General features: G+C 38.9%; 1 protein-coding gene across 7 annotated transcripts in view; it reads right to left on the bottom strand.

Annotated features, from left to right (window-relative positions):
- Positions 1-18151, bottom strand: part of LOC107520841 (complement factor H) — an 80317-nt gene that overhangs the window by 37998 nt on the left and 24168 nt on the right. For 3 of the 7 annotated variants that reach the window (XM_036235475.1, XM_036235473.1, XM_016165063.2), the window contains 10 exons: positions 15356-15532; positions 14211-14393; positions 13920-14099; positions 12585-12761; positions 11069-11245; positions 10486-10695; positions 9528-9701; positions 8632-8808; positions 7215-7388; positions 4766-4948 (listed from right to left, as the gene is read on the bottom strand). In XM_036235475.1, coding sequence (XP_036091368.1) covers positions 4766-4948; positions 7215-7388; positions 8632-8808; positions 9528-9701; positions 10486-10695; positions 11069-11245; positions 12585-12761; positions 13920-14099; positions 14211-14393; positions 15356-15532 — 1812 coding nt within the window. Of the gene's footprint in view, positions 1-335; positions 728-3063; positions 4355-4765; positions 4949-7214; positions 7389-8631; positions 8809-9527; positions 9702-10485; positions 10696-11068; positions 11246-12584; positions 12762-13919; positions 14100-14210; positions 14394-15355; positions 15533-18151 lie in introns of those variants that run through there. The other 4 variants (XM_016165061.2, XM_016165060.2, XM_036235474.1 and 1 more) reach the window with 3 other exon arrangements.

Genomic DNA, 18151 nt, shown 5'->3' with positions numbered 1-18151 from the left:
ATGATTTAACAAGTTTTCACGTATAAATCGGCAAAACCATCACAATACGTCAGATTATAAAGATACTCGTTGCTCCCAGAATTCACTTACAGTTGCGTGTGCATGTGCACATGTACCTCCATCATCAGCGCTGAGGGAATACTTGAAACGATAATTTAATTCTCTCCTTTGATGAACATAAGATCATTTTCCTATAAAGATATTCTCTACTAAGTGTCATTATACAGATTATTCCTACCAGGCAATTCGTTCGCCATAGAGACACATGAAAGTAAATGCGGTGAGAAGTTACAGGTGAGGGGGAAGTGGAGTGTTCAGATCTGTTTGCAACGTACCTTGTCCCGAAGCCCAGGAAAACCACCAGGTGAGGAGGACGTTGAGGACTAACAGCATGTTCCGTGTGCCGGGGGTCTATCAACACGAGTGCTCCAGGAGTGCTGTTTGGGGCTTCCAGGCAGCTTCCTGCGCAGTGACCAGGTGGGACTCTGAATTGAAGTGCACTACCATGGAGCTAGTTCAGTGAAGTCACTAAATAAATACCAAAGTATCAAAGTTCAAAGAGTTTTGCGAAATCCCGCAATCGCTATTAATGTTCAACTACTGTGATTGCCAAAGTAGAAATTACAAACCCTGGATCCAACTATGAAAAACACTGAATAATCACCAGGGAATTACATGAAATAAATGTCAAAAGCGTGAGACAAATGTAAAAGGATGCTGGAATGGAGTCTGAGGATTACTGGAGAGCAGGTGGGACAAACAGACGTGACCGGAAATGGTGTCAATCCATCAGTCGATAGTAAACGCTGATATTGAGTTAAAATTAATAGACAACTGAAGAAGGAGATAAAGCAGAATCGGATTAAAAAATAAAAAAGCCCAGGGATATCCTATTTCCAAACAGAGCAATATAATATAAAATCGAGACACGCCAAAAGCAAAGACATTGATAAATATAAACTTCGTATGAACTAACTGTGAGAAAGGTTATTGTAATATGAGATAAAGTGAAATTCAGAGAGTTACCAGAAATGAAAGAAGAGTGTTTCATAATAATAAAGAAAATCAATCCCGGTGATAAGAGGTTCACCAAGGCGAGGGGAAAAGGGCACAAAAGTTGAAAGGAAAGAGTACAATGCGAATGTGTAATTTAGAACACAAAAGCTCAAACAACAAAGAAGCACTTAGGTGATGGCCAGGCCGGCTGCGTGCTGTGTCTGAGGAGCCTTTGCAAGGAATGGTCCAGTGGGTGCCGGCATAAGAGTGGACAGGTAGAAAGCGGATAAGACGAGAAAGTGTGGAAATCCATAGACATGCACGAAGCGATCGTTCCACGAATAACATCACATTTCAAACGACTAGGAAAAGATGATGTATTTCCTAACTACTGCTACTCAACTGGAGACTCAGTCAGAAAGAGACAAGATCTCCATACTCCCGTGACCTGTTGCATTTCAGAGATCTCCAAGTCCGAAAAGAAACTCCATATATTCAGCACGAAACTGATGGGGAAATGATTTGAAATTTGGGGGGCACATAGCCAGAAGAAGAATTGCTGGGTCATACAGTAATTCTATGCTTAATTTTCTGAGGAATCTCTATAGTGTTTTCCATAGATGTGGTACTTATGGACCATGGGACATTAGTCAGCCACGAGATGCAACACTGCCGTTTGCGACAACGTGGATGGACCTTGAGATCATCTTGCTAAGTCAAATAAGCCTGGAAAACTTGATGACCATATGAGTTCACCCATATATGGATGGAAACCTGAGAACAACAAACGAACGAACCATAAAAACAAAAACTCACAGGCAGACACCAGTTTCATGGTCGACAGAGGGTTTGGGGAGAAGGCAGGGAAGGGCTGAGGGGGTCAATAAATGCTGACGGAAGGGGGGACTTCAGGTGGTGATCACACAACGCAATATGTAGTAGACGTATTATTGAACCGTACGCTTGAAACCTACGTCATTTTATCAACCAATGTCACCCCGACACATTTAATAATAATAATTTAAAAAGCTATGGGTTCATTTGTTAAGAACATGTAAGACTCTGACTCAGAATCTGAGTGAATATAAAATGCTAATTGTTTTAAGAGCACGCAATTAAATTTTCCTGCTTAGAAAAATTACCATGAACTCAAAAGCCAAATAAGAACTTGGAAAACAGGTTTCATTTATCTCACAGAAATGTGAACTGCAAACTGATAAACTTATCATTTTTAAACAAAGAACAGTAACAGGAAAAGAGGGCTAATATCTTAATCAGAAAATTTAGAAAAAAGAAATCCAAAAGAAATGGTCCTTAGATATCTTAAATGCAAATCGGCACATTTGTTATGAAAAATACACATTGAAATTACAGAGGTAAGATTTACTATTTACCAAACGGGAAAAAACTCTAAAAGGTTGACAACTTCCTCAGCTGGCAAAAGCAAGGAAAAGTAGGTCCTTTGGAATAGTGCAGAGTTATCTACAGACCCTTAAAAACAGAAGAAGAAATATCTATAAAACTGACTGTGACGAGTCGAATCAATAAAAATTCATGAATCCATGCTGATACGCACAAAAGTTTAAAGATAGAGAGAAAAAAAACTCTTGAACGGCATCAGGGACGGTCACTTACAAGTCTCTACTTCAAAACCTAGAAATTAAAGGGCAAAAAGAAGTATTACCAAATCTTTTTAGGTGTAACTTTAAGCAGAGTTGGTACACTGACACTCGTCTTTACGCAGAATGACAGTGGACACATGCAGAACAATGACAGAATTTATCTTAAAGATGACTCTTTCGCAGCCAACAGTATCATTGATTATAGGCAAGTATCGTAGATGCCACAACGATGCGGGGAAAAGTTTGAGAAAGATACTCGACGCACAGATGTCAACATTAACAGCAGAGAAACTTGCCAGTTCTAACACTGTTCCTCTACACGTGAGAAAACTGGCTGTCCCCCCCGATGCAGAGGTACGTGGACTGGCTCTTTGGTGACAGCCAGGTTTCTCTAAGAATGTCACCTGATTCGATTTGATACGAAGTAACAAGGTCTCACTTTAAATCATTAGCCAAATTATTTATATATTTATTTTCATCATAAACGTCTCGTGTTTTTGTAGAAATTATATTGACTGATTTTAATCATGTGGTTGAAACATACAAGCATAAAAATCACATTTCAGACTTGCGTTTGAATGTTTCCAAAACCTTTTCTACCGACATCATAAAAACACTACTGGATATGAACATCATCATGAAAGGGTTCTTTAGAGTTCTCGACATGCATTGTCTTACCTCTGTACATATTTATTTTATATCACGGTTCAAAGATGATACACGTTAAGGACAAGAAAATGGAACATTATAAGCAAATACAAAAGAATTCAATGCAAACTCTTCCCCCAATTATCTCTAAATTCAACTCTAGTTCCGGGAAGCGTTTTATTGTGCTTTCTACAAATCTTTATTCCATAAACATTTGTTCAGTGTTCAAAGCATATTGTGCGCACGTGTGTGTGTACATACACGACATTGTATTTTGATCGGTGCCATAATAGTTATGCACCCAATTAGATTCCAATTCCTCTTTATAAATTCTTTGAATTATGATGCATGCTACGTAGACATCTTGTAGATGATGGATTTCATCATTCTGGGGGTATATTTAGCTACTGAGATATAAGCAAACTAAGTAATAAGCTCTCACGTCGTATGGCTCACATAGATTTGACATAGCTTGGTTTTTGTGTGTTTGTAAGTGATATCATTTTGAAGACGCAGACAAACTTTTAAAAAAAAATTCCTCTGAAATCAGAGTGTCAGAGCATGTCAGATGCTTTGGGGAAGCTTTGAGAGAGTCAGGAGAATGATAGATGGAGGCAGGCATTCAACGGATTGTGATTGTATCTAATTCCTGACCATAGATGAATCATGAAAAAACACACAGCATTATGGTCAGGTTTTAATGAGATGCTTTTAAGAATGATTTCTTAGTCTCTTGGGTTATAATCACATCCTCTACATCATGTTTCACGCGAATTCTGATCCATGTCTAAAAATTCTGATTTTTCAATGCTTAAAAAATAGAAATTGAGAAGAATTGACTTAAAAGCTCTGAATGAATGTGCATATGGTGATTTTATGGCTGCGTTTTCATCATCCACAAGTGGGATACTCCATTTTCCCTTCACGACAGGTGACTCGAAATGCACGCTCTGGTGATATTTTACGATATCCGTTTTTACACGCAAATTCGACAGTATCCTCTGTTCTAGAATAATACTTTCTGTCATATGCCCATCTTAACTGTATCTTATGTGCTTCCATTTCTGCTTCTGATATTACACATGCATCTGAAGGTAAAAAAAAAAAAAGTGAACATAAAACATTAAGTCGTATACAAATATTTTCCACAGAATTTCACGCTTTCACAGACTCTTCCATGTGTCCAAAAATTCAGTCTCAGAACCTTTTCGAAACCAACTCAGTGAAAATCCATCATGTACATTTGAATCATTTTACACTCTTCATGACGTAATAATGAGGAACTATGCTTAATGTGTGATAATCAAAGATTCCTGATGTCAATGATCATCTGAAAGCTTTCATGAAAAAAATCTTTGGTTGCTGCTGTTGCTTAAGAATTTTTCAAATGACATGTCCTCGTATATTACTCTTTGGTAGTCAAGCCTTCAACAGAATGCAAAACATCACACTCATTACTTTGATTTTCCCAGGATCCCTGAAAACGATAACGTCCTTACCTAAGCATTTTGGTGGTTTTGACCACTGTCCATTTGTACATGTGACTTTCTTGTTTCCCCGAAGCTCATACAAAGACTGGCACTGGTACTCCACGGACGACCCCGGAGGGTACACCGGCTGCGGGAATGTGGTGATGTCTCCATTGTCAATAGGTGGCGGGGGCCCGCATTTTCCTGTAGACTCTAAGAAATGTGTTATTTGACTTGTAGAGAGATCGAAGAAAAACACAGGTTAAAGTAAAGCAAATAAAAACATAGCACAATATGTAATATTTGGACTTTGGTTTTCTAACAATGTTAATGGAAGACATTTTAATCTCTTAAATTGAGAGTCAACTACGAAGCCCTTTCTCTCTTTATGAAAAGATCGAGTCCCAAGAAGAGCCTCCTCACTATAGGCAAATGTGCAGAAAAGGAGCAGGCTCTTCAAGAAAGAAACCACCTTGTGCCGTACTCCACTCGCTCTAGGAAAACACCATGGAAGAAACCTAAGACCAGCGTTCTCCCTACTCGATCAGCGGCAGCCGGTCGGGGACCTCAACCTCCACCTCGGCCATCACCCTCAGGGAATGAGACGCCTCTGCCCTTTCCTGTGGGGTCCACGGAGACCAAGTGGGGAGCCTGAAATTGCACCCTGTATGGTAGTGATGGAGTCCGATAAACAAAAGATTTCATGAAAACCACAGTCTCCAACACAAGAGCCAAAGTGCAGAATACAGTTGAAAATCATTCATCCCACCAAAGACCAGGGAAGTCTCGAAAGAGAAAAGATCACCAAGAGAAGACAACGCTGACATGACCCGAATGTTAGAATAATTAGACGATGCGCTTCAATACTCCAAAGGGTCAACAAAAGGGAAAAATCTATCAATGCAGTATTTTTAGAAATCTCTCTGGAGGGGCTTTATAAGAGATTTCAGACAGAAGGGTAAATCCATAAGCTTTAGTTAGAATGACACAAATTACTCACTTGGAAAAATAGACAAAAACTAAAAATAAATAGAGTTTCGGGGAGCCATGGGAAGAAGGCCAAAATGTGAGACCCAGAAAAAGAAATAAGATGAAAAAATCCCAAAATAATGGCTGAAAATTTCCCAAATTGGATATGAGGAATAAACTCATACATATTTTTTGGTTTTTTAAAAATGGGGGTCGTGGTGGTAGACTTCAAATATGATAAAAGCAGAGAAATTCATGTCAAGATATACTATAATCGAATTGTTGAAAACCTTAGAAAAATGAAAAAGTCTCCAAAGCTAGATAGAAATTATAAAATACTCTATGCGCCCAGAGACAGGGATGATATTTTTCAAGTTCTGGAGAAAATAACTATCAACCCCAAATTCTATATCCAGTGACACTGTCCTTTAGAATTAGAATGAGAAATAGTTATTCTCGGAAGAAGGAAAACAGGCAGATTTATGCCCCCCCCAGACCCACCCTTAAAGAATTGCTCAAGGCACCTTCGATCGCAGGAATCCATGGAAGAAGGGCGGCTCCGCCTTTGGGAGGAAGATTAAAAACGGACTTGATACAGAGATGGGTAAATACAGTGCGAGCGCCCTTTTCCCAACGAATCGGTGCGAAATGAAATCCTGTGATACGGTGTTAATACGCGTAGAGGAAATACTGAAGAGATTCGTGTTTCAGATGTGGGGAGAGTAGGTGGGTCTGAGAGGAAGCAAAGTTTGCACATGTCCCTTGAAGTGGGGAGTGACGGCCACACACATCCACCTTGCGGGAGCGAGAATCAGAGCCAACAGCACAAATCGACTCGGAAAACGGCTGAGCTAGGCCCAATATACCGATCATGATTCTGAACGTAAGTGGCTTAAAGACATCAGTGAAAAAGACTGAGAACTACCGGGCGGACACACCAACAAGACCCCGGCACGTGCTGCCTGCAGAACACGACAGGTGGCTGCTGAGTCCTGTCCTTTGCAGGTTTTCTACACCCTGGCCGAGGAGCGCCCCTGAGCAGGGTCACAGGCTGATTCTCCCCTGCAGGGATGGCCTGGGTGAGCTCGGCCGGCTGGCGGCGAGCTTTAAGGAGAAGCCACGGGCGCGGGAAGCCTGGGGCGACCCCCGTCTGTCACTCATCTCGCTGTCTCGTCCGCATCCCAAATGGAGCTCCGCTGGTCTGGCAAGCGCTCAGACTGAAGGGTCTTTAGCACACCGATTCCTCAGGAAACGCTGAGTTTTGTTTTAATACTTAAGGTAGAGGATTGTCCATGATTCCAACTCTTTTTCTAATCTGGTGAGCGTTTCCTTAAAATACATATATCATATCACTGATTCAGCCACAAAGAGAAGCGGATATTAAGCACCGGCATTTCATTTGCATTACAACATTTTATTCCATGGGAACTACTCCATTCTGTTTCTATGTCAACATATTTTGGCCCTAATATGTAGTCTCCATTTGGGGGCTAGGGATGAGATACTGTACCTTTGCACTGAGGTGGTTCTGTCCATGTTCCATTTAAACATGTCACTTCTACATCCCCAAATAGTTGCAAAGAATCGATGCATTCATAACGTACTGTGTTACCATGTGGATACCTGTCCCTCTTGTGTAGTATATTAGCATTTTCCACTGTGGGAGGATTCGTACAGGAAGTATCTGAATAGAAAAAAAAATGGATCTGTAACGAATGATTGTTTTGAGTAGCAAATCAACAAAAGTGGTTTCAAATATATTTTCAGAAAGATTTAAAATCCAATAGTTAATCTGTCATGAAAGACTGCTAGTTTTCATAAACGTATAGGTAAGATTTAAAAAAGGAGATAAAACAATACTTTTTGTAAGATTTAAGCTTTGATACCATAAATCTTTCTCCTCTCCTCTCTAAAAGGTTAATCGATATATTTAGGCCCATGAAAACGATGGTTATTGTGGATGGTTTTCCTTTCGAGTTTAGTAAAATATGTGTTATAACATACATAAAGTCAAAATGAATTTATAAACCACTAGGAAATCATAGTAAAGAGATTTTTTGACATCAGAATTCTTTTTTCACTTCATTTACGAAATGTAATATTAGGCCCTTAGAAAAATAAACACAAAAGTAGACGCTTCCTTAGAAAATGAGACAAGAATCAAAACCTCATAGACGGACAAATGGTTAATGGTGACCAGAGGGAAGGAGGGTACGGGGTGGGGGGAGGCAGATAAGAGTTAAGGGGTCAAATATATGGTGACGGAAGGAGATTTGATTTGGGGTTGACACACAGTGCAATGTCCAGAGGATGTTTTACTGAATTGTACAGTTTTATTAAACAATGTTGCCCCGATCCACTTAATAAAAATCTTAAAGACTTCTGTAAGTTAAAACAAGAAACAGTGAACATACTCAGAACACCGTAGTTGAAGGAAGAAGATGACATAAGAACCCCACAGAAGGAGTCATGGAAAAATCACAGTTCATCAAGGTGTGACCTGTAAGACACTCTTCGGTGATCTGGGGGGCCACGTGACACCACAGAGAGCGATGTATAAGAGGCGGTGACTCTGAGAGGTCACAGGCGATCGCTATGGTCCCCGACTGAAGTGTGCGCAGAACCCCCTGGGAATCGTTAAACCAGGCTCAGGAACCCGGGCGTCTGACTCTGAGTCTGGAATGTGCGTTTGCATCTAAAACGACTTCCCAGAAGGTGCTGATGCTGCTCCTGCCCGGCCACAATTTGAGAGCCACGGGGCCCTATGTTCACCACCCGGTCCACGCTCCACGTCGCACGGAAGGCGGACACCTCGCTGACCCGGCCTAAGGCATAACCCACGTTCTTTTCTTCGTGACACTGGAGGCCATTTTGTTATAGGACTTAAGATCTCTCAATAAATGCATTTTGAAATTTCATCCAAGTACCTCTGCACGTTGGCCTTCCTATCCACCTTCCCTTAAGACACTGTATAGTATCGGGTCCTTCCATTTGGTAATATTGTTCACATCTATAATTCACTTTTTCTCTTGAATTATATGAACTCTTCCATGGACCTACGTAGATGGCTTTGTCAAAGCTGGGCGGGGTAGAACAGTCTGCTTCTGAAAGGAAAAGTAATGTGCATTTGTTCAATAAATATTTAAAGATACACCATGGCCAATAATCATATCCTATGATGAATACCGTGATGAATGCTGTACAATACTTTTCTTACCACTTGAAAATGTTAGCAGTCTGGACTTAATTAAATTGACTGAATCTACGTTTGGCAAAAGCATAACATGGGAATGGTGATATTGAAATCTGAAGAGCTATGGACACAGGCGATGTTCGAGACCAGACTTCTTATATTCGCATTGCTATCTGCCCATAGAGTCTACCGATGTTATGTACGTATTTCTAATTTTTGCTCTGTCAAAAATCTATTTCCATAATTATGCCAAATATCTCAGGAAATTATATCCTTATAAGGAGATAAACTCAGAGTAAATTGAATGGTGAGGAGACCGATGAGCGTGGGTCAACTGTGATATAGAATCAGAGACAAAAAGTCTGAGAATGTTCATCTGAGCACGTCGAACATACAGACAAACTGATGTCAAAATGAAATAATTCGTCTTCAGAAAGCAAAAGAAAATAATCTCACTCATGTTGCCAAACTTTTCTTATTACTAGGGCTATCAATTCTCTATCAGAATCCAGAACATTCCAGAGATACTTTACTGAATTCTTAAATTACCACTTAGTTTCATATTTGTATCATGAATGCTCAGAACTAAGGATATCTGTGAGTCTTAGAATAGAATTGAATACACTGTACTTGTGCAGTTTGGTGGATGGGACCATTTTCCTCCCAAACATTGTATAGATGCAGGTCCTTCCATCTCAAAACCTCTGGAACAGCTGTACTCAGCTACTTGTCCATATTTATAACTGCTGAACTGATTAGGTACAAAACCATTTGGAATCAAAGGTGGTGGTCCGCAAGGAAGTCCTGAAAAACAGACAGAAGGAAGGAAAGAAGGAAGGAAGGAAGGAAGGAAGGAAGGAAGGAAGGAAGGAAGGAAGGAAGGAAGGAAGGAAGGGAGGGTGAGATAATTCAATACCTTTGAAACTTATTTTATGTACCGGTTGTCATCTTTCGTACTTTTATTTGAAACAAAATGATCACACAGAAGCTAGCATCACATCACAGAGAAGGAACACAAAGCTTTCTAAAGCCAGCATGTGGTGTGTGTCCAGCTGTCACCTTGACCAAGAACTTGAGACTAAAAATATCAATATATTCATGAATGGAGCTAGCAATGCTTCTGTAGGCAATCATGAATAGTAAAAGAAAACACATTTAGAATTAATCATCTTAAGAAAGTACCAGATTTTGTAAGAAATCAGAAGGGATACTGTAAGAACATAGATGTTTAAAACAGAGTGGCAGAGCATCTACTACAAATTATACAGATATGTAGGAACGTTCAAGGGTGTACCTATGTGAACAGGTTGATTTAATTTAGCTGTACACCCAGTTTTAATACCCCCAAAATGCCAGAATTAAGTGATTTTATAATTGACCAATGAAATTAGTGCAAACAGGATGGATTTGATTATGCAAAAATTGTTTGGTAAAATATGTAACATAGAAATGCTATGTTACTACGGAATATATAAATGGTTTGATATATTTAGAAATCTAAAGGGTTATGTGTCATGACTTTGATGACAACTGACGACTTGAATGAATTGTCCCAAAAACGGATTTCTGGTTTGCGTGGGGGCCTCACCTACACACTGCGGTGGAGAACTCCACTTTCCCATGTTGCACGTTACCCCATCTTCCTCAGACAGCCTGAAACCATCTTCACAGAGGTAACTTAATTTGGTGCCATGTGCATAAGGCCTGGGTTCGGATGTTCCGTTCCTCTCTTCTGAAGATCTAGATATATTAACAGTTCCATGTTCTATGTGAGGTGGTTGAGAACACGGACGTTTTTCTAGATGAAGAACAGAGACGAAAGGATCAATCACAAAGATAATGTTTAAATCAAAAAACAAAATCGAACACTGTTTGGCATACTGGAACAATAATAATTTGAACAAATTAAATGATTTGAACACTAAAAGGTATCTGAAACTTGCAAGAATACATGTCTCCCTTTTACTTGAGGAGTAAAATGTGCATAAAGAAAAACACGGGAACCCAGAGTGTTTGTCTGCGTTCACTTCGCACTCGAAGCGGAAGAATGCTGACTGCTTGTGGACCTAGACCATGACTTGCTGCTGCACGATGAGTGGAACAGAAACAGAAATCGGAGGAGTCCGACCCGCCTGGAGAGAAGGTTAAAAGGCAAGTAATGTGCTACTGACCGACACAGCGTGGGACTGACTGCCAGGTCCCATTCTTGCACACGATTTCTTCTCCTCCTTGCATTAGAGCATTTTCTTCACAAAGAATAGATATTTTGTCTCCATCCTGATAATTCACTGTAGTTGTCATATTTCGAGCTCTGGGAATCTGAGGCGGAGGTGGACATCGTTGTACTTCTACAAGTATTAAAATTAAATTCCTTGATGAAAAATCATACGTTGAAAGTATTAAAAAACAGCTCAGTAAATTAAAATGTCAGTAATAACGGATCCTAAAGGATCAAATTATAGCGTTGTGTTCTGTGTTTCCATATGTCATACTTTTCAGCTTGTTTAGCACTTAACATATCACATTTGGTTTCTATTCTCAAGGCCTTCTCTGCAGATTCTTCCTTTTATTCTTTCTTGCATAATTTATGTAAAGCCTATTGTAAAGAATTCAACTATTAAGACATTCTAACTGAACCACTCACTCCACAGCAGACTCTGAATAAAGACAGAGATCACATTTTTTCTTACAGACAACCATGATCAAATGCATTGGAATTAGAGGAAAACCCTCACAAGAACATAATTGGAGAAAATATGTCCGGACCGAGATTTAATATAAAGCTATAATTATTAAGGCCATGTGTGGGGAGAAGCATTGATAAATGGAAAAATAAAGGGCCCCAAATTATTCATCATTTTTACGGTCACTTGATTTCCATTCCAGTCTTTCCCACCCACAGTCCTAGAACTGCTGGCTGTCAGCGTACAAAAAAGAGCATCGTCTCTCATTGTACACCATACTCAAACTTAAAGTGGCGGATACATCTAAATACAAATGGAAAACTATAAAGCTTCTAGAAGAAAATACTGACACACATGTGTATGCCACACCTGGACTTATTCATTTTCTTTTCGATCTAAAAATAAGTGGAACTATAGATAGTAGATTTGTCCTTGTCCTTGTATGCCATGTCCTGTATATTCTAGGCTCATGGGAATTGGTAAAAACATTGAGGAAAGTGAGCCAAGGTGCCGTACTGTTGGAGAAGAGAAATAAAGATATGGAAAGTGGAAAAGAGAATGAACCCCATGTTTTTGGAGCTGGTGGTGACGATGTGACTCAGAATATTAAAGACAGATGTAGATAAATAAATAGATGACTCAACAGATACATCCACAGATTGATACCCACAGAGACAGACGCATTCATTGATACTTAGATAAATACCTCGTAGGCGTAGGCGCAGGCACAGGCAAATCTGTAATAAAGAAATTAGTAGGCGATCGGCTCACCTACCGTCCAGAAGTCCATTTAAGGCCACCACACTTCTGGCTGGCTTGTTTCATAGCTGACTAATGCACATGACAAGTAATATTTAGGAACAGTGTTTTGGTCATTTTCTAAATTACCTTCCAATTTTAAAATCACTTGTAACGAGTTAAAAAAAGTTAAAGACACAGAGAGACACCTTTTACGAGATAAGAGGACTTAATTATTTTGAAAATGTTATAAATGAGAGCTTACCTGTGCAGGTTATTTTGGGATCCCATCTTCCATTTATGCAGATTGAATTTTTTTGTTTTGATTCTCCTTTACATGTGTAACTTACGTTCATATTATGGTGGTAAGTATTCTTATCAGAGACGGGTTCCACATTTAGAATTAATTTTGGTAATTTACACTTCACAGGTTCAGTTATTGCTATAAAATGAAAATATTCTCTGAAAACACTGATTATAAGAATTCAAGTAACTAATACAAAAAGCACCAGCGATTGAGTCAATAGTCTAATGAAATTAGAATGTATGCCTATGAATTCCCCCAACAAAGCCATTCCTGATCACACGGCATGAGATGGGCTATTATGTATGGACATAGGCTTAGGTCCCATCTTGAAATTTCAGAGAAAATATCCATCGTAAACACATTTTGCCCTTCGGGGATTGCAAGAGCATAGAGGTACACTTTTTGGATGGTCCGTGCAGAGATGAGTCATCACACGACTAAACTTGGTCCCATTGGAAATCTGTGCAAATGTTCACATCCATTTGTTTCTCTACCTTATATTTAATCCACAATCTTAAAATGCTAAAATAAAAACAATTATCTGCGAAAACAGAATATATGAAGTTACCAGTTAATGATATGTTTTCAATAAGGTTAATGTAAGATAAAGATCAAAGTGGATCTAAGATGTAATATATGAAATGTGAAACTTTAAGCAGAACTTTTGCATGACCACCAAATACAGGAGAAGATGGATGTTAAAGTCATGAGCTATTTTGTATACATACTCTTAGAATCCTTGAGAAGCTATTTTATGCACCAGATCATCCTGTAATCTCATAATATAATGCCATTGTAAATTTTTGCTGGCTCCACTATGAGACAACAGAATTTTTTCCATATTGCTACATGTTTCAAAAATTCAATTCACATGGAAATCCTTCTTTAATTTGCTGAAATGTCAGTGCAGGTCCTAGGTAGTGTTTTTAAATAAGACTTTAAGAAAATAAACTTCTTGTGAAGAATGAAAAGCTAGGCTAGAGGGAGGTACGAAAGAAACACTGAGAAAGAAATTTTGGCCATATGTATAAGTAAACTTAGTTACACACAAATAAAGATAAACAATGCTAATATCAGAATGGATCCATAAAATTCTATTGCTAGCTTCTGTTTTTCCTCTGTAGACACCTATCGAACAACAAACAGATGTTTCGATTCACTGTAAATTACGACCTAACATTTTTAAGAATATCTGTAAATTTCAAATTTATATATATATATGTTTGCAAATATAGTTTTTTACAATGCAAATATTGAATTTTATTGAATGCCAATTTGAAAGTGCGTTCTCACCCACACACTGAGGAGGTCGGGTCCACACTCCCCTGACACACGTTGCCGATCTCCGTCCACTCATTGCAAATGTTTCGGTGCACCTGAATTCGACCGACTCTCCATGACGATAGGGAGGGGCAGACGACACCGCATAGCCATTGGCGACTTCCGGCACAGTGTCGCATGTACTGTTCTCCTCTGGAAAATGTCACAGACACATGTGCATCTCTGAAACACAACTTACGTGATTATATGAATATAAACGTAGTGTTGGCTTAAGTCTAAGTGTTAAGCTTCCGGACACATTACCAACACAGAGGGGCAAGACGGTCCATTCGCCATCCACGCACTGAATGCGGTTGGAGCCCTTCATCAGAAAGCGAGGGCTGCAGACATATTCCACCACTTCGCCGTGCGCATATTCTTCCCTAGGTGCGTTTTTAGCTTCCCCATTGAGGAGCGAAGGACGTGGGCCACAAGCCCGGACTTCCCCTGTGGGAGAAATACTGCGTAATCGATGGTGAAATTCTTTAATTTGCAACTTAATATATCCAGGAAAACGAAGGTTTTTTGCCTTTATTTATTATCTAACTTATTATAGCATTTTTTTTTTTTTTAGGCGAGGCAACCCTTGTTTGACCTCACAGGTTGCAAGGACCTTGTCAGTTTACAATCCCTTATTTTTTATTTTTTACGCCTACAGCTCCTGGTCTTCCTAGGTGGTCTCGCATCCAAGTACTAACCCGGCCCGACCCTGTTAACTTCCGAGATCAGACACTGGGCTTGTTCAGGGTGGTGTGGCCATAGACTACTGTACGCTCTTAACCCAAGGAGGAAGAATGGTGTTTACCCTTGATTTGTACTCCCAGTTTTATTACTTATATGAACCCCTTGATTGGGAAGTATATTTAAGCCCAGAAAACATGTTCAATATTATAGGTATTTTTAAAAATACACGCAAACCGATTGACAAATATGTTTGTGCAAACGACAGTGATATTTATATTCCACCGAAACATTTATCAAAACATTTTGAAAATATACCACCACTGGAGGCAAACAAACATTTGATCCATATGTTTTAACTTCGATTAAGTCATTCATGTGGTTGAACTGACTGTTAGCTGCATGAATATCCTTTAGACACACTCAGTGAAACCTGAGGTGAGGCCCATGCTGATCAAAATTTCCAATCTTAATGGTACAATGATAGGCCGAAATCGATGACAAGTCTGCCCATCAGTAGACACAATGTATGTATCCACGGTCCCTCCCGATACATATTTCAAAAAGCGATTGAAGATAAATTTCCTGTGTAAAAAAATCTGAGGTGTCTGGTGCCCAATGCATATCTCTGGCTTCATGCACCAGACACACAGGAAGCCAACGAACAGAGGAAACCAGTGTGATAACTTAAATTCAAAATCTCGATTCAGCAACTCTCAGATACTCACCTTTACATGTAGGAGGACTAGGGGACCACCCAAAGTGGTAGCACTGCACTGAGTCAGTCCCGACAATTTTAAGTCTCCTTCTGCAGGAGAATTTCAACACGTCTCCAACCTTATATTTGTCTTTCTTGGGCTCAGCAATTACATTTGGTTCTATATTGGGAACTCCGCATTCTTTTTCTATAGAAAAGGTCAAATAATTTAATGAGAATATATCAGTAATCATTGCCAAAGTGAATTTTCTATGCGCCGTGTAAAAGTGAGGTGCTGGGTGTTGCATATCCAGAGAGTCATCAGATAAATCTTCTTCTTTAAAATTCACATGGGACTCATCGAATAGCTATATATGTGTCCTGAAATTTTATTATAAAGTCAAGTTGCTTATGACAGTGTATCTGATTCTGATTTTATTACTGACATTTATAAAATTTAATGTTGCATTTTTTTGTATTATCAAAAAATAAAACTATTCTCATATTATAAGAACACTAATGATGGAATTTTTACATTGTATGCTTAAAGGAAAATTGGTAATTTCTTTGATATAATTGAGGAACCAGAACATATGAGAGGCATTTCTAATATATTTCAGTTGATAAATATTAAGTCATTAAATTAATATTTTATAAGTGAATAAATCAAACTGAAACATAAAGCTAGATAAATATGTTCAAGATCACATAGGTAGGCATATTCTAGGTATCCTGAATATTTATATAATATACAACTATCTCTTCTTATTATACCTATAATTTTTATTGGCTGTTATAAATGGTTGATTATTCTGATTCAAATTAGAAATGTGAAAAACCACCCCTTAAGATTTATAAAAACTGTGAAATTTATGACACTGCTTGATTGTAACAAAAGATGCATTTTTCTTATTTGGAATCCTCCTATCTTGGTAATTAACATGTGAAATTAACACCTGGAAATTAACGATTAGAATTATACCATAAAGAAAATTCATACTATCTAAAAGTGAAGTATTAACACATAATCACAGAAGTGGACATAAGTTAACTATTATTTTAAAGTAAAGCCACACAAAAAATAACTCAATAACGTTGCTTTTGTTTTTCTTTCAATGTTGAGCTTTGTCACTAGTTGAGAAGATCACACTCTAATGAACGCCACTGGGATTCCCCTCCTCAAATTCAATTCCAATATTCTACAAAACAATTCTTTCATCTGCACATGTCTTTGTTTATACATTACATGCTCATTTGATATGAATTCTTCGTCTCATCGTATTATGAAAAATGCCACCTTAACTACCCCTATCCCCACCCCCCACCCCCAAAAAAGGATCTTGGCTTTTAGCTTTCTCCAGCTGTTACATTTATATAAAGATAATAACTAAGACATGTGATTTAAAGAAGAGTCTGGATGTGCTCTGAATCAGAGAGATTTATCTTTATCCAAAAGTCACTACCCTGAACCCCCGTACTGATTCTCGGAAATGTTAGCATGGATATTTACACTGAAGTGTGCATTTATTTATGATGGCTGCAACGCTGTTCAGCTACAGTGGTTTATGATAGAAATTCCTTGGCGATCTCTCCCCAGAAAAGAGAAATTCCAGGACATTTGAAATAAATTCAAATATCAGCCAATCAGGTGCAATTTTCTCCTACATGGTCAAGGAGAATTATTTGAAACGAACACTAAACTGCTATTTGTTCCGTCCTCGGAAACCTTATTCATGTTGCCACATCCCAACCAACGTGTTCACAAAGTCATCAGTTTCATGAAATTTTCAACAGAGAACCAGCCACAGTGGCCATGTCTGTTTCTACTGTTTGTCTGTGTCACTCCAACTCCCTCTTTCACGTTTTCCTGTCATGTATAGTGACATTGGAAAGGCCATCATAATTATATATTCATTATCTTGCATTCTTTTTTAAAAGAGTCCGCTCAAAATGGTAGAATCTTCAGACTTTGTACAAACTGGATCTAGCTCTAATTAATCCCTTGCCCCCAAAACCTCAGTGTCATCTTAAACTCATTTTCACTCAGAAGAAAATCCAAACCCTTTATGATCAAACTCTTGCTTACACTTCTAATGTCATCTTCTGTCTCTCTTCCATCACCAATTCAGACTCCAAGCTTTATGGTCTTTAAATATTTCCAAATAGGTCAAGTTCTTTGCTATCTCACTGTTACACACACTCCTGTCTCTATCCAGAATGGTTTTCAAATGTTCCGTGCAGAGATGCCTTCCTCTAAGAAACAGAACCCTCGATATCGTCCTATTTGTTCAGTCCTTGATTCTTTTGTGTCTTTGAATACAGTTATCTAAAAATATATTAGAAATATTTTTATCATCAGGTTCATTATTTGGTTTAATTCATTATTTTGTTTTCGTGCTGGAATGAAAGTTCTTGAAAGGCAGAACTCTGTATTTTTTGCTATTTTCTCTTAGCCCATTTCTAGCCGGCAAAAGGAGTTTGTTGACAGTAAGAATGAAGCACATTTAACTGGGCCCTAGTCACTGCTCAGCATGTCTACCTCATCGCGATAATAAGCGCCATGCGTGTGTGTCTGTGACTGTCTGTCTGTCCCTCTCTCTGAATTCTCTGTGTCAAACCTTTTCTGCCAGGGTCCTGTTTCTTCGCCTCCTCCCTTACACCACTCGGTCTCGAGTGAGTTTGTCTCAGATTCCAAAAGAAAAAGGAAGCTGCCAGTCCCGATTCTCCGCACCGTCGGAGTCACGTGTCCTTTTGCTTTCGTTCTCCTGTCCAGACGCCGGAAGTGGCCCCAGAAGCTGACGCAAGGCGTGGCTCTGCCACAGAGGTC

The sequence above is a fragment of the Rousettus aegyptiacus genome, unplaced genomic scaffold, assembly GCF_014176215.1.
Source record: "Rousettus aegyptiacus isolate mRouAeg1 unplaced genomic scaffold, mRouAeg1.p scaffold_m13_p_18, whole genome shotgun sequence".
NCBI lineage: Eukaryota > Metazoa > Chordata > Mammalia > Chiroptera > Pteropodidae > Rousettus > Rousettus aegyptiacus.
This window is presented reverse-complemented; position numbering and strand designations above follow the sequence as displayed.